This window comes from Anolis sagrei, chromosome 2, assembly GCF_037176765.1.
Source record: "Anolis sagrei isolate rAnoSag1 chromosome 2, rAnoSag1.mat, whole genome shotgun sequence".
Classification (NCBI taxonomy): domain Eukaryota; kingdom Metazoa; phylum Chordata; class Lepidosauria; order Squamata; family Dactyloidae; genus Anolis; species Anolis sagrei.
In genome coordinates, this window is record NC_090022.1 from 121,998,624 (window position 1) to 122,023,151 (window position 24,528).

The following is a 24,528-nucleotide window of genomic DNA, read 5'->3' on the forward strand; positions in this document are numbered from 1 at the left end:
AATAAATAATAATTAATAAATAATGTGAACCATGGCTACCTCAAGCAGAAAACTTACTACAGAGTACCAATTCCTTTAGCTGAAATAATAACTTGAATACAATTTATATCAAGTTTTTTAAAGTTGTGTTCTTTCTTTTTGTTTGGAATCTTTCATAAAATGGGGAGAATTCTTAAGAAATTGCCCCAGTCTTGTAAGATGAACAATGTGGAGTCCCTGAATGTGCTCCAGAAAGTCTCCTATGGAGGTTGTTGTTCTTGCTGCTGTTGCTGTTGTTTGCCTTCAAGCTATTTCTGACCTATGATGACTCCAAGGCGGACCCATAACAGGTTTTCTTGGTAAGATTGGTTCAGTAGAGGCTTGCCATTGCCTTCTTCAGAAGCTGATACAGCAGTGGTTCTCAACCTGTGTTTTGGCCTACAAGTCCCAGAAATCCCAGCCAGTTTACCAGCTGTTAGGTTTTCTGGGAGTTGAAGGCCAAAACATCTGGGGACCTACACGTTGAGAACCACTGTGATAGAGGATGACATGTCCTTGATCACTCTGTGGGTTTCATGGCCAGGCAGGGATTTGAACCTTGGTCTCCAAAGCTACCCCCTCCCCCCAGTTTTAACCTCTGTCTCTAACCTTTCCAATTACTCTTAAAGCCATTTGCCTTCAGGGAAGAAATTGGAAGCATCTTTTTGCTCTGAAGCTTAAAGGATCTTGCCCTTCTTGCCCAAAGGTTTAGAGCCTTCCAACAGCCTGAAGAGAGAGGGAATGAACCTCATTTACCTCCTGGCTTGCTGCAAGGAAATGAATAAATGGAGGAAAGGTATTTTGTACATATAATGAACTCAAATCAGGCCAGTAATCATACTAAAGAAGAGAAAGCCTGTCTCAAGACAACTAGCCCTGCCTTCTTGTAATTGCATCCCCTGCCATTGCACAAATCCCATAGGCCAGACCAAGCAATGCTTCCTCTGAAACCGCTCTCTCTAAAAAGAGATATGCAATAAAGAAAAAAAGAGCTGTACTTGAATAAAAACCATATGTTCAAAAATAGAGCAAGTACCTTGAGAGTCATTGTTTTGCTTCAACAGTGGGATTGGTATCAAAAAGACATACTGCTCTTGTAGAAGATCAGCATAAAGGCCTACACAGAGTTTGAAGTGCTATGGAAGCACCACTGGATGCTTCTTTTTCAGATAAAGATTAGACAGCATTTGATCCTGTGCTTCTTTTAAAAGTACTTCAATCTTCTTGAAACACATATAAAAACAGATTATGTGTGACATTTAGTACCTCTCAACTGTCATCCATTAATTAAGAAGCACGCTCTTGCTGAAGAGGTTGTTGCAGAGGGTAACTCTGTCTAATTCATGTGGTTATATTGTCAAAATGTAAGAGATTTCTAGGAACAGATACAATACCATGCAGAAGTATTCATGCCTCCATCTTGGGTTTTCTATATAGTGTAGTTTTATAAACTGATGTGGAGATGGATTTTACAGTGTTTTTAATCATCTGATGTACTGTGAAGGTCCAAAATATTTGTATTAAGTTAACAGGGAAAGCAGTGAACCAATCGCTGTGAATGTCACAAATAGATCGGTTTGTTCTGAAATGTTTTCAATGACTGTAATGAGAAAAGACACTGGAGCAGGCCTTTGCGCATTACTGAATGACTGAGTGACAGAATATTCCATCTGAAGAGAGGGGATCACATAAAAGATCAAAAGAAAGAAATATTTGCCTGCTTGGAAATCAAGTTTCTGCCAGAAATATAATCTTGGTTTTCAATATGATATGCCATTATGCATCTTGATGAATGCTTGTATTATCTCATTTCATCATTAAGATATTATATTTTTCTTTCCTTGTTAGAAATGCTGAGGTTTTTCAGAAGCTCATATTAACAAGAGGGAGATGTTTTCAGTCATTTTGACCCATAGATGTTCAATAAATGTTTGAAAATTACTTAAGGTGACGAGGAAAATAATTTGAATTCTTGGGATTCTGGGTTTTTTTTTTTTGTCATATCAAGAGTGACTTGAGAAACTGCAAGTCACTTCTGATGTGAGAGAATTGGCCATTTGCAAGAATGTTGCCCAGGGGATGCCCGAATGTTTGATGTTTTACCATCCTTGTGGGAAGCTTATCTCATGTCCCCACATGGGGAGCTGGAGGTGACAGAGGGAGCTCAACCCACACTCCCTGGATTCAAACCACTGTCCTGTCAGTCAGCAGTCCTGCAGACACAAGGGTTTAACCCATTACGCCACCAAGGGATCCTATGGGATTTTGAATGAGAACATTTAAGGAAGTTGACCTACATATGCCCTTGTCCAACCCATTTAAAAACAGAGACCATGACAACTCTCACTGCAAGAAGGTGCAGTTCATTATGTGATCCTGGCTAGACAATCACCTTTCGGTGTGGTTAGCAGGCCCCACATTATATTCAGAGTTTGTGCAATCTTCAATCACTCCATGGTAAATGATCATTACTATATTTTTCCTTCATGGTACACCTGCATGGTACATCAATCACAACAAAACGTTTTTTGTGTCAAGGTTATAATCAAGTGAGATGGATTCTGTTGGAGATCAACTTCTTCAAATCAGAGGTGAATATAAACAAATGCTGATCTTCCCTGATCAGATTTTAGTGAAGACAGGGACTTCCTATGCTACACAATTATAGCACTGTTTCCATTTTAAGTACCATTGCAAAAATGTGTGGGATCCTAGGATCTTCACTTTGGTAGCAGCCAGCTAAGTAATCTTGTTGATAATTCTAAATAATAGTAATAATAATAATAATTGATAATAATTCCCAAACATCAAGATCTCAGGACTCCACAAGATGTTGCTATGGCCATTGAAGTAGAATCATCGTACCATAATTATTTATTGTCGTAAGACCATGTGAGAGAAATTTGAATGTGTCATTAACCCATAAATTAATCCCAACTGCATATCGAACATCTTGATAAGTTTAAGCAATGAGAGAGGCACCGCATATATTTTAAGACTGAAATCTGGAGGACAATTCAAAGAAAGGCATTCTGCTATCACTACAGAGACATTTGAGAAAGGGTAGATAAACTAGCTATAGTACCCATTTCACAAGAAGAAAATGTGTACTGAGATACCCTGAAAGACAGTTTATTGTAACACGAATTTCTTTGCTGGCATGTGTAAACTTCTGCAGATATGTTTTTATTTTATTTTATTATTTTTATTTTAATTATTTTATTTTATGTATCTATATTCTGCCCTTCTTACTCCAAAGGGGACTCAGGGTGGATCACAGAACACATATACCGCAAACATTCAATGCCAGTTATACAATGGCACGACAGACAACTGATATAGGTATTAAATAGGCTTTCCCCCATCTTTTTGGCATCTTTGGAGGCTGTGCTCGGTTCTGGCCACAGGGGGGTGCTGTCGCTCTATCTCCTTGCTGAAGAGTTTTCATAAACTTTTCCTCCATTTTCTCATTGAAATGCCATGCCTAAAACACCTCCCCGCTTTAATGCGGTTCCTATTTATTTATTCACATTCCTGTTTTTGATCTGCTAGGTGGGTGGGGAGCTGGACTGTAGGTCAGCGTACCCTGTCCCAGCTTCAAACTGTAAACCTTTTGGTTGGCAAGATTTACTACAGCTGCAGCTGGTGATTAACCTGCTGTGCTAAAGCTGCCCCTTATTTAAAAAATTAAAATTTTCTTCATGAACAGCTTTAATAGGATCCTGCCATGAAAAATCAGAACATGTAAATGAAGTATAATTCAGGAGCAAAAGAAAAAAAAGTCTTCAGTGATGCCCATCGTGTACGTATGAGGGTGGCTGCATGCTGACCCATCCTTATTTTGTGCCCAAGACACACCAAATGCCCCGCTACTCTAATTTAATCATTGGCAAACTAACAGTTTGGCAGTTTACTTGTGCACATCTGATAAGTCACCATGCTCTCCTGAAAAGTTTGAAAATAGGCCCGAAGTAAAACTTCATGTGACTTGATCTGATCTTATTTCCAGATCACTGAAAACCTACCAGTATGGGCAATTGGAGGATGAAAGCCAACCACTACAAGCACCACCTGAGTTGTCCATCCCTGGAGGAGAACCACTGTTTTTGTGGGTTTGTCCACAAAAGCTCATGTATAAAGTAAAAACCTGTTTGTATTAAAGGTGTTTCCACATTTCGTTTTTCCCTTCTCCTCCCTTCCTCTTTTATATGTCATAGTTGCAGTAATGTTGCGTATTAATAAATACCAGTTCAGAAATACAGATGTTAATGGGCTGTACAGTTTATTTTACATGAGATGAGATAAAGCTTTTCAAGTGCGTAATACAAACTCACTAAAATAGAGGAAAATACAAAGTTTATGGAAATGTTGGTACATAAGACAAAAAATTGTATAGCAAATACCTTCAACATTTAAGGGTGAGATCTTTAGCTGGGGTAAATCAGTGCAACTCCATCAACATTAACATTTAGAAGACATACCTGAACTGACAAACACAGCCCTTAAATCTTGATGGGCATTTACTTATTCAGCTGCAGTGTTTTAGTCATACAATTACATGGGAGCAAAAAAGTGCCATATTAACATGTTTCACAATGATTAAAAGCTCACAGATGTTATTCATACACAGAGCTTACAGGAGAGTTAAGTTTTTCAATGTCTATCAGCCAAAAATCTGCAGCAAAGTGTTACAAAGTTCAAAGCCATTACTGCAGGCAGAAGACACATTTTACCATAAAAATTTAGAAAGTGTTTAGTAAAAGGTACAGGATAAAAAGAGTAGATAGGCAACATTATTGAAAAACAAAAATCTGCTTGGAAGGAGCACTAGATGCTCACCAGAGGCATCCTCCAAATCTATTATGTCTGCAGACCAGTATCCCACAAATTCAATTTATCCTTAGATCGTGAGAAAAGATACAATTAGAATTATTTGCATATTGCCTTTGCAAAGTGTAAAAGGTTCAGAAACACAATTTTGGATTTAATTTTTTTTTCTTTTCATCCGGTTTCTGGGATACTTGAGACTCAATGAATTCCAATAATCAAGATAACAGAAAATCACTAAGTTTGCAAAGGTGTGGAAGGATCTATTTGCAAATTTTTGGTGCAATTAATACAGCTAAGCATGCTTAAGGCTGCAATAATAAGCACACTTTCTTGGGGAAGAGGTCCTGTAGAAGTCAGTAGGACCTTCAAGTAAGCATGCATAGGCTGCAAATGTCACTCACAATGGTGGGGTTTAAATGCACTTTGCTATGCACTAGGTGGCAGCCATAGTCACTTGCTTGCTCCGCAACAAATATTATTGCTACTACATAAGCATGATGGAAAGAACTGAAGCTGGGCACGCCAACAGTGAAGGTAGCTTTGAGTTCCTCTGCTAAGAATACCTTTCAGGTGAAAAGATCCAAGATCAAGGGCAGAGTTAAAGGAGCAGCATCACTTTCTATCACTCCAAAATATTCAAATTTCAATTCAAAATATTCTCTACAAGTGTGACTTGGAAGACAAATGTCAAAGAAAAGACCATCTTTCTGTTTCAGTTCTAAAGTTTGGGGTTCATCTGGTTGATCCAGGAACAGCCTGGGGAAGGCAAAGCTTGAAACTAAACCCAATTCACTTTAAAGGCACACACACATACAAACTCTAGACAGAAAACAGGTCATTTTTTCCATGATGTTTTTCATGATGTTCCACTAACACTGAGTCTTTAAAACTATTGGAAATCCTCACAAGGGGGTCTGGTGTCACAAATGCAAAAGGTAGCCCAGTGGGAATAGCCCAGTCTCTTAAAGCTGAAAGTAAGGAATGCACCATAATAATATTATTTTGGCACTGTTATTCAAAATGCCCTAGACCAGTAGTTCTCAACCTGTAGGTTCCCAAGTGTTTTGGCCTACAACTCCCAGAAATCCCAGCCAGCTTACCAGCTGTTAGGATTTCTGGGAGCTGAAGGCCAAAACATCTGGGGACTCACAGGTTGAGAACCACTGCCCTAGACTTTCATCTTAACTTCAGATTTGAAAACCAAGTTCCAGAGAGGCTATATGATAACCAGAAAATAGCTAGTTAAAATCTCATAATTGATTTATTTTTATAGTACATAAAATATAAGTAAGATACAGTATGATTGTAATGTAATGACAGTATCGTTGTTGCTTTTGTGTGTAACTGTAACATAGTTTTTAGTTACATTTATATTTGCACCACAAAATGTTAGATTGATATTATTGTATCACAAGTCAACAGCTTATTCCTCTCTTTTGGGGTGGGCGTTGAAGTAACAATGTTAAATGCTTTTAAACAAAAAGAAAGCTAAAAGAAACCTTTTTCAAAAACTGTAAATATTAAGTCTAGGGCTACAGAGCTGGAAAGCCTTACTTTCAAAAAGGAACTTTCCAAGCTCTGAACGCACCAGAAAACTAGAGTTTATCTCCTTTGCTATGGTTTGCTTCAAGGAGTGGAGGATCAAAAGGAGAGAGATTTTCCCCAAAGATTAAACCAGAGTGTTCAAAGTATCTAGAACAAATCTTTTCTTCTTAATTTTAAATGCATTCAAAATATTTCAACTTAATATAAGTTGGAAGAAATATCTATATTAATAAATTGGTTTCTTTACAGAATTTCCCTATATTTCCCATTCTCTACAATTCTGAAACATCTTTTTTATATATTTTTTACAAATGGAATAATAATGATTAGCTGAATTTGAACATATAGAACTGTGAAATGAGTACACGTGTATAAGATCCCCATTTCGCTGAAATCAGTAGTACAATTCTAATTGGTTTTGTGATTAATACCATAAATGATTGGGCATCATGCTTAGATATTAATAATAAAATAGCAAAATTACAGGGGCAAAGAATGCTTGTCAGTACGAGCATTTGTACCTGTCAAAACTGAGGACTAAAAGTGATTAGAGGGGCTGAAGAAGAGGAGGATCTTAATTATCTGGAAGGGGAAAACCCCTCTTGTCTGGATAATACTTCAATGAAGGGCAATTGTTTCCCCATATCTGTGCATTTGATTAACATGTTCTCCTAGAGCAGTGGTTCTCAACCTGTGGGTCCCCAGATGTTTTGGCCTTCAACTCCCAGAAATCCTAACAGCTGGAAAACTGGATGGGATTTCTGGGAGTTGTAGACCAAAACACCTGGGGATGCACAGGTTGAGAACCACTGCCTTGTAGGATGACTTTATGGTTTCTAATACTGGAGGACCTTGGGATTCCTGAAAATATGTTCTCTTGGGAGAGGAGAGCCAGTTTTTAAAATTCAAAGATATGTAACTTTTGTATGACCCACAAAAATAGATGGCCTACTGCACTCTGAAGTATATATAAACATATCAGGGTTGGGGAAGCTTTGCCTTAGATGTCAATGAACTATCACTTCCCCATCATGCTTCATCATTGAGCACTTTGGCTCTGCCTGAGGGAAAGGACAAGATACGGAATTAAAATGTTTTCAGGATACTTCTCTGCCTGCAATCATATAGGATAGGATCCTCTGCACAGAGGGAGACAAAGTAGCAGTTTTTGGAACAAGGAGCAACACTTTTGCTCCTCAGTGATAATGATGGCAGATTCCCAAACATCACCTTAAAAGATTGGAACCTATCAAAGCCTTGGGTGATTGGCTAAGTTTGACAAAGTCATAGAAAAGCCAAGCGAGAAATATCCATGCAGAATGAGAAAACTGTTAACCAATTAGTGCCACCTCCTGGCACATGTTACAGTTACACATATCACAGCTGAGCACAGATGCAAGTCCAATTGTTGGGGCCTTCTGAGTCCTTTTTACAATAGACAACAGAAAGATGTTACTATGAAATTTAAAAACCCAGTCCATCATATTGTAGATACTGGGTCTAGAGGCTTATGTAGGCTGGATTTGGGAGTAATCTCTGCTTTTGGGCTCTCTTAATCCCCTCGAGAGAAAGCTTCAGAACAACTTTCAGCTGCTGATCCCTTCTGTCTTCAGCAGGAAGAGCAGCTGCAATTGCTCCTTGATTCTTTTTGGCTGCGCACCAGTCAGTTCTGAGTTCATGCAAATAATGAATGCCTGATGTTGAAGAGAAACTGCGTTCAAGCCACTGGACCACGTGAAATGTACTTATTTACATTATTCACATATCATTATCCACATTATATACACACACGCTCAGACATTTTTATGTCTGTGATGAAAGCAGGGAATTGTCATACTTTTGTAAAACAACAATTTTCATGTTCCCTTAGAAGATGTTACAACTGTTAAACAGGCATAAAAACATTTGTTTACAGTGTAAATACGTCCCATTCCTCTCTCCCTATCATTGCAGGACCCAACCTGCCCATGAAAATTATCTTGTTTTTAATTCAGCTGATATACTCAAGCCCCCTTCCACACAGGCCTACAACCCATGATCTGACCCCAAATCCTATTTATCCCAGTTTATCTGGCAGTATAGATTCATATAATCCAATTCAAACAGATAATTGGGGATCTGATCCTGGGATATAGGGCAGTGTAGATCCAGCCTCAGTATGAAGAAAAGCACCATCTCCCAAAAGATCTATCTCATCAATTTATTTAGAGATCTATCCTCTAAAAAAGACATTGCATGGCTTTATAGATATATTTTTACAGTAAGCCTTAGACAATTTTGATACTGAAGATCAGAAAAGTCAATTCAGAAGTGCTCATTTCAACGTTTTTTTGGGGGGGGGGGTGGGGTGGTGGGGGTGGTGGTAAGAGGTCCTAATTCTTGACTTCATCAAGTCAGACCAGCGATTGTTCTCCCAGTCTGTGTTGCCTTATCCTTGTAACATGCTGCCTGACAAATAATTCAGGAAATCTAAAAAGTTTGTTCTTTTTCTTATTTTTCGAGCTTAAGTTGGCTCAATAAAAGTATTTCTGTAATGTGGATTTTTGAGCTGATTCTATTAGTAGTTGCTAAATCTGCTTTCTGCATTTAACTGCAACTCTCTTAGTCACATTATTAAAAAAAAACTTTAAAATATCAAAATATTCACAATCCACCATAAACTATGAAAAGTGCTCCTCATGAGATCTAAAATATATTATTTTTCTGCTTGATAACCAGTATGGGGTATCAAGGATATCTTCAGTTCCTAAGCTATGCTCCAAAGTACACTAATAGCCTAGCCACTGAATTCTATATATCTGTTAAATATATTTGCAAGCAGGGTATAGCAGGAGGGGAACAGGCCATTAAACCAGCAGCTCCCAAACAAGCTTAAAACAATGATCAGTATTCTGAGTCTGAATATGACTGTTCCTGGACACCAAGGAAACTTGTACAGAATAGGGCATTTAGCATGGAGCTATTATTTGCCATTTGCGACAGGCAAGCAAAATTAGCTCTGGTGGCTCACTAAAGACTGTCTAACTACCAATTATCATGCAATCACTTATGAAAGTAGCAAACCCTTTTAACCCTTTTGACTTTCACACGTCTCACTTTAGACAGCTGTGCGTGTTAATTGCCTCCAATTTTTCAAGAGGCTTTCATTTGGCTCCTCCACTTTCATCAAAATGGACAACAGGGACTCCTGTTAAATTTCCAAGACTACCCCTGTTGTTCTTCTGTCCTCACTTGATGGCCTTGTGTGCATCTTGTCATGCCTTTTTTTCAGAAGGAAATTGCTGGTCAAGTGCAAGCCCTCCTGTGAGTCACAGTCATCCTTCTGACTGCCCTTCTGCGCATTTTTTCCATTAGAGCCTGGCTAATAACAGAAAGCAGGGTCAGCGTGCCAAAAGAAAGCAGCTGGGAAGACAGTTTGAGAAGCACTGTCAAGCAAAGTCTAAGACAAGTTCACATTGTCACAAGTAATAGAAAGTTTGCTCTCCCTTCCCACTTCACTCCATATCAGCTCAACACACTGGGCACTGGCAGAGATCCTCAGCTGCACACAGGAAGGAGTCCACAATAGAAAAACAGATACATTGGAAATATCTCAGAATTTCATTATTTCTCCACTGTTGTTTGGGTACTGAGGGAAAGTGCAGAGAACCAGAGCTTCCCTGTAGCTGATAAAAGAGAAGGTTGTCAGAGGAATGTCTGGAAATTTTTAGGAATGAACCTGAGTAATGATCTGCAAAGCTGGCATTGAAATGGAACGCATTTCGCTTTAAGAATTTAGCAGGTCTGGTTGGAAAGACCTCAAACCCAAGCACACTAACTGGGGGATAAGCCCTACTTAACCCAACTGCATATCTATAAAAACCCAAATCTAACTGTTGTAGTACAAGTCAATGCACAGGAAAATGAACAAGGGACCCACAGAAAAGTGTATCCCTGTATCAAATCAAAGCATTCCAAGAAATAATTGGAGAGGTGTTCTAAAATGCAGTAAAAAAGAAAAAAGAAAAAGAAAGATAGTATGTGTGAGGCATGGTATAGCAGGAGGGGACTGATACAACAGTTCAACATGACTGTGCAAGGTTGTCTGGTATGGCATACCAACATTGCAGTTTTGTTTATTCATACAAATAAATTCAAAATATCTTCGGGAAATGGCTTTGATTACAAAATCACATTCCTAGCCTTCCTGCTCCACACTAAATTACTAAAGTACATTAAATAGTCTAGCTCCACACTCCATGGAGTCTAATATCTATTTTTTAAAGGACAACAACAACAGAAGTGTGTGGCCCTGTCAACAAGAGCTATGCTGAGGTGAGGAGCTGTGCTGAGGTTACGTAACAGGTCAAGCTGCTGTTGGCATGCACTGGACATGGAAAACTTAAACCAATTGCTGCTAAAAAGTGTGGGGAGAAGAGGCATCTTTAAGGGATCACACTGTGAATGAGTTAGAGGTGAATGTTACGGGGGTGGGGGGGGGGGGGGGTTGGTTAAAAAAACTGCTAAAAAGTCATATAATAACAAGCAAAATGTAGAAGAATACTTGCACTAAAGTACAAATATACCATCATCCATATGTCACACCACCAAATTAAGAACATCCTCACATATTTATGGGATCTGTGCAAACGAAAGACATATTAATAGGCTTAGTACAGAAGCAGGAACAGTGAAAGGGCCAATATCTGCCCCATTACTTCTCATGTTAGCTGCACCGATATCACACAGCACAATAAAAGTGCCATGTGACTATTTTCAGATTTGTGGTGGGGAAATGCCATTTTGAAAGACATTGGAATAAGGGGAAAACTTTGCAAGTGGTTTGGTTGCATTTTTCACCATTTGAAGGGTGAAAGATTTAACCTAACAACCTTTACGGGCTGTCATAAGCTTCAGAGTTCACATAAGTGGAATTCGGGACCGCATAAATGCCATAGGGTGCCATTTCCTCACCCTTGTCTTAAGGAAACACAAAGGTTTGCTCTGGTACAATCATCTATAGAGAAATTCCTTAATGGGGATAAACCTCCCTCTTGGGACCAGGATTCTGACTGACTGGCTGGCTAAAATGGAAAATTGGGGTGGGGTGGAGTACATCTGAAATCATTAACACGTCTTGCCATGACATTCGGTCATTGATCTCATTGATTGGACTAGGTTTTTTGGTCACTTATCTGTTCTCATGGATTTGTGTTTTTTACACACTCAAGGTTTTAGTAGTAAATCTACCAAACACCAGACAACTTTTGTGGGTCATCAAACTGTTGCTTTGGAGTCTTCTCTTAATCATTCTCTTCAATAGAGATTACCTTTTCTCTGAACAGAAATTGGAACACTTAGAAGCATATTGCACAAAAGCAATAATATCTTTCTTGTGAAACTAGAAAGATAAATAGGTCAATTTTTTCTCATTGGCAAGCACTGAAGAGACGGGTGTCATGTAAAATGGCAGAGAGATGATTTGGCTCGAAATGATATTTTAACAAAATCAGGCTTTTAGTGCTTGGCTCTTCAAATGAAATCCAAGATAAATATGATGAGAAAATTCCCTGAAGCAAAGAGCACAGACGACGACTGTGAGATGCTCCATGCTTGGAAACCGTGCCAAAAATGTAACCCTTTGGACAGAGAGTAACAGAAAGAATATAGATAATACTTTCAAAGTACTAACATGAAATGGGAAACTCATTACAATAACACCAAAACCAACAAGGACATTTAGAAAAAATGCAATGAAGTTTTAAGCTTTAAGTGTATAGAAATAACTTCACATCAGCATGCTGAATTTCTTATATTTGTGTGTGAGAGTAAAAGAGAGAGAGAGAATGACAATGTTGGCAGGCACACATAGTGATTAGTTTGTGCAGTTCTCTCATTCTAAGTTTCCTAGCCAAGTAAGTTTAAATGTGGACACACTGCTGGACTGAAACTCTAGCCTTAAAGCACCATAGGAAATCAACAATGAAAAGTTATTGAGAAGATGCTTAGCTGGAAACTATAATTAAATATTCACATCTAGCAAAACTCCATTATTAGATTAGGAGGAAGGTTTTGGCTATTTGTTCACTCAAATTTTATAAAATATGGTAAGGAACAGTTTTATATCTATTTGAAACGGCATTATTCAACTGCAGTAGATCCAGTCTTAGCAATGGACCAAGAGATATTAATGTCCCAAAGCAGTTACTATACTCCCAACTTAAGAACAGGAAACATAACGTTGGTGGATAGGAAAAGAGATTTAAAGATGGGCTTAAAACCAACCTTAAAAACTTCCCAGTTTTCATATACACTGAGAACTGGGAAGTCCTGGCCCTTGAGTACTCTAACTGGAAGTCAGCTGTGATCAGCAGTGCTACAGAATTCGAAGAAGCATGAATGGAGGATGAAAGGAAGAAACATGTCAAGAGGGAGGCACATCAAGCCAACCCTGATCAGGATGCCTTCCACTTGGAAACTGATGTCCTCACTGCGGGTAAACATGAAGATCAAAAATAGGACTCCACAACTACCTACGGACCCACCACCAAGACACAAGACTTGGAGGACCATCATCCTCGGGCTACAATGGATCATCTAAGTAAGTAAGTAAGTAAGTAAGTAAGTTGGCGGGGACGAAAGATAGGGCCTTCTTTGTGGTGGCTCCTCGGCTGTGGAATGCCCTTCCTAGGGAAATTAGACTAGCACCATCTCTAATGGTATTCCGCAGGAAAGTGAAGACCTGGCTGTTTGAGCAGGCATTCGAATAATTAGTGCAATGATTGGTTAATGAACATTGGAACGGAATAATGGATGACGAATCTGGATCATGTTTTTGATGATGAGACGATAGTGAATAGTGAATGGTTATTGTAGTAATTGTTTATTAATTATGTAATATGTTAGGTTGTTAACTGTTTTTACACTGTAGCATTGAATTTTTGCTGTTCTTATTTGTTGTGAACCGCTGTGAGTCGCCTTCGGGCTGAGAACAGTGGTATATAAGTAAAGTAAATAATAAGTAAGTAAGTAATGTTAGTGGTAAAATGAAGATAGATCTTTCTCTGTTCCTCTTTTTTTCTCTGTCTCCTGGCTATACTTTCAAAAACACAGATGCAGTTGTCTCAAGGGACACAAAATTGTCTTCTAATAACTGCATTTTAAAGGACAAGAAGCTTAGAAATAACACAGAAATGGTAAAAGACAAGAAGCTAGCCAGAGAGCATAGCAAGCAGTTTATCGATCTGAGGCAATCACAAACAAAGTGAAAAACTTTTACATTGCTTTATAATCTTTGGCACTGCTTTGGAAGGAATGATTTGTAATAAGTCAATGTGACAATGGCAACCAGAGAGAACTGTGGTATACTCAGCAAATTAAGTTCTTAGCAACTTAAAAAAAAAAACAAACCCTGAGAAATACAACAGTAACAGGGAGAAATATGGAGCAATAAGGAGACAACCGTTAATTGATGGGAAGCAGCAAGCACAAAAGACAAAACCAGACAGATGTTTTCAAGTATTTACATAGCAGATTGGATCCCTAAAATATAGGAAGGAGATGGTGCAATATTTTTGGTAATTTTGACAGCCAGCATTGCTCAACATTGGCTGAAATCTGAGGACATATCTGAAGACAAATGCTTTAGGGCTTGTGTCTTTGGGGAACAGGCAAGCAGGAAAGTCTGAAATCAAAGGAAGGCAACAGACGGATGTTTCGAAGAAAAGCAAGGTGGAATGATATAAAGAATATGGAAATGTGACTTTGGTTTCAAAACAGGAAAGGGAGTTGAATGACTGCCTTGGAAATCTTTTCAGTGCTGTTATCTGCCCAACTCTCAATTTCCCTGTGCATACCAACAGGATAAATTGTTCTTCTTGCAACCTTGATGGCCAGCTTCTCGGGGAAAAGACAAAGTACAGTATGTTTCCTATTATCAACCTGAGATGAAACTACAAGTGAAAAAAAAGAATACTTTGTTTGTAGTCAAGCAGGCCAGAAGGGAATAGCATGCGAGACTACTCAAATGAGATAAAGTGAGTGTTGTCGTTAATTGCAATGCCTTTTCTGATAACTCCTTTCATATCAGGGATCCAAGGAGAACAAATCTCATCTCTGCTTTCGAAGCTCAGGTGATCAGTAATGCTTATCTTCATCTGAAAGCTAAGAACATTGATCTCTCTTAAATCTTTGGAAATCAAAAAGACTGTGACTATATCTGGCAGTGATGATGAGAAAAGATAAGAAATCTAGTCCAAACACTGACGAATACATTCCTCAAAAGAGAATTCAAGGGCTCTCTGCTCCCCGCCTTTGTGTATGACAGCTGATCAAACAAAGCACTTGGCAGCACAAAAAATGAAAGGCAATATGATAACATGAAACAAATATTTGTTTTATATAAACACCAAGGCAAGAGCAAGACAAATGGTTTTCTTCCAACATGCAAGAGCTCAGGATGAACGAGTAAGTCCTTGCAGGAACATCATGATTCAGTGATATAGCTTTATGATTCATCTTTGGCTGGGTTCATATACTTGTTTGTGCTGTTTTGGGGTCATCCAACCCAAAGCCAATGAGTATTTGAATCTTAATCCTGTGGGAGGATTTAACATGGAGTGGTAAATTGAAACACCCTTGAAAATGGCTGCTATGGTGCAGAGGCTCAAGTGCCTGTCAAAAACATGTTAACTGCCATAGAAATATTTAAACAGAATTCGGTTTTCCTCAAGACCAAATTGTACTGTAATATTTCAGTGGCAGTTGCACAAGAATTAATGTGGCACAATTGGGTGTTTTTGAAATAAGCCACTCTGACTAAGTCATCCTGACCCCCACAGCTGGCACACTGTAAGCCATTTGATGATAAATGAAACTTGAGTTATGATTTGATCAATTGGATTTGGTGACAATTTTCCAAGCAAAGCACTCAACAGTACTGGGAGAAAAACCTGCTGTACAAAAATCAAACCTAAGTAATGTGTCCTTAATCTATTCATTGGAGGGTCTTTATTTCAACTTGAGGGTAAGTAATAATGGTTGCAGTTCTCAGCCCACTTCCTCAGTAAGGCTGTTTCCACACTGCAGAATTAAAGCAGTGTGACACCACATTAACTGCCATGGAACTCTGGGGTCTGTAATTTGTGAGATATTTGTTCTTCTACGTCAGGGAGCTGTGGTGCCACAACAAACTACAAATCTAGGTTGTTGTAGATTTTTCAGGCTGTACTGCCATGTTCTAGAAGCATTTTCTCCTGACGTTTTGCCTGCATCTGTGACAGGCATCAACACAGGTTGTGAGACATCATAACCTCTGAGGATGCCTGCCATAGATGCAGGCAAAAGAAAATGCTTCTAGAACATGGCCATACAGCCTGAAAAACCTACAACAACCCCGTGATTCCGGCCATGAAAGCCTTCAACAATACAAACTACAAATCCCAGAATTCTATAGGATGAAGCCATTACAGTTAAAATGGTATCAAACGGCTATAATTCTGCAATGTGGGTGGTCCATAAGTTCTCATGAGAGTAAGTGGCTTGAGGGGTGAAGCCAACAAGTACCTGAGACGGAGTACAAAAAGGGCCAACCCAAGCAGCTGTTCTTTGGGCCCACTTTCTCCTAACTCGCTACCTCCTTTACTGAAATAGGCAAAACCATCCAATTACAGCCTTGCAATGGCATTTCTAGTTTTGAGAACTGGATTTGTTGTTTAATATTGTACAGGTTTTACTGTTAGCCTCACAACAACCCTGTGAGGTAGGTAAGCATTATGAATTCTGTTTCATAAGCAGAGGAGGAAGAGGAGTGAAGGCGTAGCCTTCCTAACTGTTTCCTCATTCCCACAAAATTCAGTGGCAACGTTCGCAACCATCTCCCTGTTTCCACATTCAAATTCACCCCTCTCATGTCTGGCAGAGGCTTCCTGCATCTTATTGTTACTCCACAAAACAGAGCATCATGCAAGGAGAGTAGCACAGCATAGTTAATCACAACATAGCAAAACTCTCTTTGTACCCAGAAAACAGGTCCAGCGGTACTGTTTTGAGCCACCCCTGCTGGCAGCCTGTTTTGAAAGGAAGTAAAAAGAGTTGGCTTCTCAACCCTGGAATGTTTGATGTTTAAGGCATGGCACAATAGGGGATTGGAAGAATGAACGGACGAAACAGAAACAGTCCGTACAGGCAATAATAAATATATAAGGAAGCTGACAGTGGGACATCTCTCTTGTCCCGCCTTCTTGACGCTTTCCAGGACTCCCTTCCAACTGGGCTGAGCGAGAGAGGCCCACCACTTACAGCCAGCGGCAGCAGTCTATATCTCCATATCCACAGGCCTGATATCGCCAGTTTTGTGTTCTTTGACCCACAGTTCCCTGTCTTTGGCTGGATCCACTTTCTGAAGCAACTGATCCACAGGCTCTACTGTCTAAAAGAACAATAGCACAAAAAGAGCAGAAGCATTAGTATTTTCAAAGAAGAAAAGAAAAACAACTACAGCTGACAATCACCTATTTTAAATGCTTGTGAACAGAAATGTTTTGGGTTTTGGATTTTTTCAGATTTTGGAATAACTATGTATGTATATAGATACTTAATGAGGTACCATTATTTTGGAGATGGGACACAAGTCAAAACACAAATTTAACTTATGTTTCATATACCCCTTATACTCACAGTACATAGGTAACTTTATAATATATATTTAATAATTTTGTGTACCACGAGCCACCAGAAAACAAAGGTGTCACAACCTGAGCTACCAATTTGGGATTTTGGAGAATTTCAAAGTTCCAGAAAAGAGTTGTCAACCTGTAAAACCCATCCTTCTGTTTTTTGTTCAAATTTTAAATAAAGGTTTCCTGAATTTATAACTCAATTAAATTAACAACTATTAAAAGCACATTTGTGATTTGAGTTTGTGCTGTCAAGGGCACTATTTCAACTATAGCCAAAGAGTAGGTCATGGATATTGAGACAAGTCCAACAATGGAAGATGTCCATCTGTGGTATCAATACCATCATCTGCATCAGATGTTTGTGGAATTTATGAATTTTGAGCCCCAAAACTAGTTGTTTGTCTGAACAAAACTAAAGGTAAAGGTTTCCCCTTGACATTAAGTCTAGTTATGTCCAACTCTGGGGGGTGGTGCTCATCTCCATTTTTAAGCTGAAGAGCTGCCATTGTCTGTAGACACCTCCAAGGTCATGTGGCTGGCATGACTGCATGGAGCGCTATTGATCTCACATTTGCATGTTTTAGAACCGCTAGGTTGGCAGACGCCGGGGCTAACAGTGGCAGCTCACCCCGCTACCTGAATTCGAATCGCCAACCTTTTGATCAACAAGTTCAGCAACTCAGCGGTTTAACCTGCTGTGCCACCGGGGGAATGAGACTAGACCTACTGAATCAGTAACCTTTGGCTATTACTTTCACACATAAATGTCACTGATTGAATGGGCCTACTCTAGCTGGGACTAGAAAATGGATTTATACCTAAGGGTTTAGACTGACACCAGGCCTGCCAAAATACTGAGAGACTCACACTTTGGTTGAACATATCTGTCTCGTGCCGCAACTGTGTATATTGGCAAAGGTGCTGCCGAATCATCTCCACCCTCTCCACTTCTAGTCTCTCAAGTTCCTGAAAGGGAAGAGTAAAACATATTGGTTAATGGATAAGGATGATAAGGAACTTCAATGGAGATCAAACGAAAAGTGTTTCTTAATTATTAAAAGCAGCAACATGAGCAAATGTCTAGTGCAAGTCTTAAAAAAAACTTTGGTACTATGTGTTGGAATTCAAACTCACACGGCCCAAGTCTGCAGTCCTCAATGAGGAAGAGTTAGTTAGCTTTAAAATAGGCTGAGGGTGTCCCTTCCTCCCTCTCTCCTTTATGACAGTTGGAATGTATCTAATTTCATTCTGATTACATGTGTAGAATGGATACTTTTCTACAGCAAGCCTTTACTTCTGACTTCTGTTTTTTCATCTGAGTGTGCTGAGTTTATTGAGATCCCTCTCTGCTTGTGTGTCAGGAGACGTAGTCAATGGAGTTTTCCCATCTGTTTGAAACCCTAGAAGATTTGAGCAGCTAGGACCCTGTTCTTTAATATGAAGAAATATCGAAATTGTTTTGGTAAATAAACCTTTTGTGATTTTAAAGACAGAACTCTGCATGTTTGCCTCCTAAGCTCTAAGTTCTCTACAGCCACATGGCACTTCACGCTCTGCTTGCTGTGAGCTGAATGCCCAACCATAAGTATCCTGCTTTTGTATTTTTGGATGCACTGCTGTGTTTTTTGGGAGTTTTCCCCTAAGACACACAAAATCCCTAACACTATGTACACACAATACTTGTTTCTTTTTAGTAACACACAAGTGGCTACTTCGTGGAATGTGTCTGCTACGTCACGCTAAAGCTAGTTTTTACATACAATATAACTAAATCTTAAGCATATTGTATTTTTATTCCAACTATGATAGAAATAGAAAATTGTGATGCTCTCAGAATTCTAATTTTAAAATATCCCCTTTTCTCTTTCATTTCCATCAGACTTTGGCACTTAGCAGAATTTGCTATTTTCAACATAGTGATTGACTTGCACATTGCTCATTTTTTTCACACATCAGCAAAAAAATATCTGCTCATAAGATAAAATACTTCAAAATGCCAACAGATTTTCATTTTTACCATAAGCACATTGGCCCCAAACAGGCTTGATTCATGTGATTTGTTTTTTAAGAAAACCAAACAATTTTTCTCTAGCCAAATCACAGATTTAAAAAAAATACTACTAGGAAAACTAAGTGCCATTTATGGTTTCCGGAAGAAATATTTACCCTGATATATCCAGGAAACTTATTCTTTTCATTAGAGTGTGAATATAAATGTTTTTACAAAACACTGTCATGTTGAAGGTGGAACGTTGTGAGCTGAGAAGCGCAGCACACCTCTTGCCCACCAAAACACAGCTGTCAAGTCTCCACTGCCAGTTATAGCACAACTAATCCCATGTGTTTTATGCAACTCATAATCAAGTACTTCTCCAGCAAAATCAATAGTTACAAAAGAAATGGAGGAAGGACAAGGAAATCCATGGAATAATGACATCAGGCCACAAAGTAAATTTTTATACCCAACAAAGAGAAAGGTGACTTGGCAGGAAGCCCCTGTTTTCACCAGCAGCCCCATATTTTATAGCACATAGTTTTGTCATGAGAAAAGTGGAGAAAATTTGGGTGCCAATTCCATAGGATTCGAGATATGAAAAAGTTCAGATACAGATATAACTTGACTGGAAAAACCAAGAGGGTTGCATAAAGTACAGGTTGAGATACAAAACTATAGCCCCTGATTTTCCTTACCTTTTTCTCAAATGGCCAGGAGAAAATAATGAGTAGAAAGTAAATAAAGGTACAAAACTGTCTCTCAACTCAATAATAATTTAATTTGAAAAATTAGCAACTTTTATTGTGTTATTGTGTTTAATTTGAGTATTTTTAACTGTCTGTTTTAATGTTTTATTTTGTTAGTCTCATGGCATTGAATTTTGCCATTTTTACCTTTTTTACCTTTGGAAGCCACCCTGAAAAATAAAGCTGCTGCTGCTTTGTCGTTATCATTGTCGTCATTGTCCTCCTCTTCCTCCTCCAATTCAACTTAGATATATCTAGATTGACCATTTAATGCAGATTGAAGCTTGCTGCAAAACGCAGCAGCCAACAATCAATGTCCATGAAAATGTGCAAGAGAAAATCCTTAATTTACATCAGTGCTCTGTGCTCTGGGCTAAAAACTGGTTTCAGAATTTCCTATGTAATCACCTGCAAAGTGAGACCACTTTACTTGTTTGAAATAGCATTAAATGGCCAGTGTAGATGTTTCCTGAGTTTTCTAACCAACTATTTCTCCCCTTACCACTACACATGCACGTGCCGCTGCCACGGTTACTGGAGTGGTGGTTCTGGTGAACAAGATTTCAGCAAGAAAGGGAAAACTCAATGTGACATACCAGAGAGGTGGTCACCATTTCTTCAAACCACTTTGACTGAGCTTGATTATACAGGTCCACACAGCGCATGAGATCATCTCCTGAAACAATCAAAGACCAAAACACCAGAGTGAGTCATTCCGGCAAACTGCTCACCCACCCAAAAGGCAATTTGAAGTGAAAGTGCGTTCACCCACACATTTCTACATGCAAGGTGCTGCGATCCGACTGAGGCACCATAAATTCCTGGTGTAGCTAATTCAAACTGATTAAGAAAGAAGTGAAGGGTGCTCTCTCCATCGTTATGGGTTGTGACACAGGGCTTTCAAGAAACAGACTGAAACTGCAGACTCAACCAGATGAAAAGCATGCCTGGTTAGCCACTAATATAAAACACTGAAAGATTAAACACTGAAAAACAAGGTTCCAACTCCACAGTTGCCTACCTCCCACGAGTGTCTTCCTTCAAGGGAATCTCCCCAAGTTTCCCTGGCCTCAGTGGCTAAGAATCATGAAAACATTCAAAAACTGTGTTAGGGAACAAAGGGGGAAATCCTGTTCCCTAATCTTGGAAATTCCAATAAAAACTAAATCAAGGAACAAAATGACAGGTTGCTGGGGGGCAGGGGGGGCTATGTGTGGAGTTAAACAGATAAAAGGCAAATTGCCCACCCTTCGACTCTCAGATGTGATATATACGCAGCCCATGAGTTACAAACATCTGACTTAGGAACAACTCATAGTTATGAACGGGGCTCTCCCCTCCTTCCCTGCCATGAAATCTTAGTGCTAAGCCAAACCCTGTTTCCTTTTCCCCCCTATGGATCTCTCCAAACCCCATTTATCAATATCTCCAAACCTCTTTTAATTTTTCTTCCTATCGATACCTCATTCGTCCTCCTTGCATTTTTCCACCTCTCCTCTCCTTCATCCATCATACCACTTTTAATTTCCTGGCTCAATGCTATGCAATGCTGGGATTTGTAGTTTGGTGGGGGCAGCAGTATTCTTTGGCAGAAAAGACCTTGAAAAACTACAGCTCCCAGAATTCCATAGCAATGAACCAGGGCAGTTAAAGCGGAGTCTAACTGCATTCATTCCACAGAATAAGTACACCCCAAGGAAGCTGCTTAGAAGCTTTGGTTTGAAAAAAGGGATTCTAATCACACATGAACTATATTGTGCACCTTTTTTGGCCAAATTACAAAGAGTGCACTTCTTGCTGGGCAGGCCCGTAGCCAGGATTTCGTTTTGGGGGGAGGGGGGGCTGAGTTTTTTTCAGGGGGGTTTCGGGGGGCTGAGTTTCAGGGGGGAGGCTGAGTCTGAGTGAAAGAGGGTCTACCTTAGCAAACCTTTTATATCATTACCCCAATACCCCCATGCATATGGGATATATTGAGTATGGTGATCAGATCATGATATGAATAAACATAACAGTTTACATAATGCACCAGTAAGGCCTTTTCGCGAACCACCATGAGAATTTCGGGGGGGGGGGGGTGAAGCCCCTCAAGCCGCCCCCCCCCCCCCAGCTACATGCCTGTTGCTGGGCCTGTTCTGACTTACAAACAAATTCAGCTTAAGAACAAACCTATAGACCCTATCTTGTTTGTAACTTGGGGATTGCGTGTACATCATTGTCCTTCTACATCCACAGATTCTGCATTCATGGATTCAATTATACATAACCTGAAAATATTTATTTTAAAAAGTCCAAAAAGAAAAAGGGACACTATTTTAATATGTATATAATGATTTTTGGGCATCCATGGATTTTGGCATCCACAAAGGATCCCGGAACCAAGCTCCAACAGACACCAAGGGCCACTATATCAACAGGAGAAATAATTTTGGCTTTATGGCTTCTGTATGCTTGACTCTTTTCTTTTCTCCCCTGCAGGTCTCTGCATCACCTGAAAAAAGATAAAGCTTCCTGGCTATCCTAGCTGGTTTTCAGAGTTTATGGGAAACTGAATGAGGAGAGGGAAATGCACTCTTCTGTTTTTATTAGACTCTGCTGTTTTGTCAGTAAATGTCCAGTGGTGGGTCCTGCCCCTTGTGTCAATCCTCCGACTGCCACTGTGACATAAGGGTCCAAAAGCAGGGCTTGAAAAGAGCCAGAGCAGAAACAGACAAAAGTTCAAGTAATGCCCTGAATGACTGAATGCCTCTTCTGCCATCTAGTGTATAAAACTACACAATATTTCATCCAATGCAAAGACCAGTATGTGGAATCACCACCAGAAATGCATACAGGCCACCCCAGTTTTGCCTGTTTTTTATAACTCACATGAATACATGACACAAACAAGTTCAATATCTTCACAATTTCATAAACAGTAGGATTCGTCAACTAGCTGACTGACCAACTCCATGCCTAAATCTCACAATATTGTTCACAATATTGACCTTTGGCCACTTCCCTTTACCTTTGTTCTTCAAACATTTTAAAGATGTTTAAACAGCCAGGGAAAATAAACTAAAACGTGGAATTATTCCTAGCACCTGAACATGTGAATTAATATGGTAAATATTCTCTCACAAGATTGTAGAGACCATATAGAATTTAACAGGACACAGGTCTCCATTTGCCTCAAAATGATCAGGTTTGGTGAACGAAGTCTTTTCATTTCATTACATTCATACCCCACCCTTTTCCTTGCCAAAATAAGAGACTAGGTATATTCCACCAAAGCTTCTCTTTCCATAATCTATCTCTATCTTTTCATATCATACATTATACTCACTCGCCAAATACTCACCAGCTTGAGTAGACTTCCGTCTGGCCTTCTTAATCTCCTCTTCTGTCTTGTTGCTGAGTTTTATCTCCAACTGTTGTGTTTTCAACTCTAAATCCTTCTGTCTCTCTGATAACGCTTTTCTGGCCTTGAAACAAACCAATAACCATAAATTCTCCACTGAAAAAGAATCAACATTTACTTCTTCCTTTTTGTGCAAGATTTATTATCTCTTAGAATAAATCACTGCCACATGGAACATATGCCCTTGTTGGGGACATAACCAACAAAGAATCACTTGGATTCAACTTTTAAAACACTTACCTTTTCTACTGCTGCATACCGACTAACCATCTGCTTCCGCAAATCAGCAATATGATGGTCATACTTCTTCATGTCTTTCTTGAAGTTTTCACGGAAGTTGAGCAGGGGTTTCTCCACTTCACCCTGGAGCTGAAATAAACAATAAAGGAAGCAAGATTTAGGAATGGCTCAGTTTTGGAAATGGGGAGTCACTTGCTTATATCATGGGACTTCAAGGTGTGGTACATAACAGCCCTAAGTACCCATTCCCTCCACACTCTCTTCAAGCATGCAGTAGAAACACTCTGATGTTGACTGGAGCCAACACTCAAAGATAGATTATAATTATCTTTCTGCTCTTGTAGAGGTGGGTGATCTTTTTTTCTCACGAGCAGGACCATGGAATTCATGGAATTATAGAACTAGAAGAGACCAGAACACCCATTCAGTCTAACCTCATTCTGCCATGCAAAACACACAACCAAACAATTCCTAACAGATGGCCATCCAGCTGCTAACAGTAGGTGAGACCTACCCATTTTCTCTTTCTGCTACCTTTCTTTTCCTTTTGTCCATCTCAGCAGGCTGCCTTGGAAGAAATATGCCTGCACTCACCAACTATCTGAACTAACAACTTAAGAGTGATCTGCATGAAGCCCTAGCAATCACATGCATCACTTGGACATTGGACTGTCCTACTACTAAATTCCTAATGGGTTTTGCTTTTATAGGAGAGAGAAGGGAAAGTAAAAGCCGGATAATGGCAATATCACTGTCTCCTTTTCTCACTTCCCTCCTGGCAAGCTTAGCAGAGGAACAGAAAAGATAGCTGGGAGAGCTGAACATAGATTTCCCAGTCATATTTGGTTTGGTCCTCAGATATCACCACAATCCTTGCTGGGAAAGCCCTTCCTTGAAGAAAAGGAGGTCATTTTCTGACAATTCTAAAGTAATCAGATGTAAAGTTAATTCACAGGCAGATTTTTAAATTTAAAGAATAAATCCAGAGCATTATTACAGCACCAACAGTATGACCTTTACTAATTTAATACAGGCTAAAAGTTTACATTTTCTGAACAGAATTCATTGTTTTTATTACTGCACACACTGCCAACTCCT

At 39.3% G+C, this 24,528-nt stretch overlaps 1 protein-coding gene across 3 annotated transcripts in view; it reads right to left on the reverse strand.

The window, feature by feature from the left end:
- Positions 1 to 4,283: 4,283 nt before the first annotated feature.
- The window catches only part of GAS7 (growth arrest specific 7), a 184,890-nt gene continuing 164,645 nt past the window's right edge, over positions 4,284 to 24,528 (reverse strand). For 2 of the 3 annotated variants that reach the window (XM_060764545.2, XM_060764546.2), the window contains exons 10-14: positions 23,431 to 23,559; positions 23,131 to 23,254; positions 20,390 to 20,469; positions 17,919 to 18,017; positions 4,284 to 16,801 (exon numbers count right to left, since the gene is read on the reverse strand). In XM_060764545.2, coding sequence (XP_060620528.2) covers positions 16,688 to 16,801; positions 17,919 to 18,017; positions 20,390 to 20,469; positions 23,131 to 23,254; positions 23,431 to 23,559 — 546 coding nt within the window. In that variant the 3' untranslated portion in view covers positions 4,284 to 16,687. Of the gene's footprint in view, positions 16,802 to 17,918; positions 18,018 to 20,389; positions 20,470 to 20,814; positions 20,871 to 23,130; positions 23,255 to 23,430; positions 23,560 to 24,528 lie in introns of those variants that run through there. The other variant, XM_060764548.2, reaches the window with a different exon arrangement.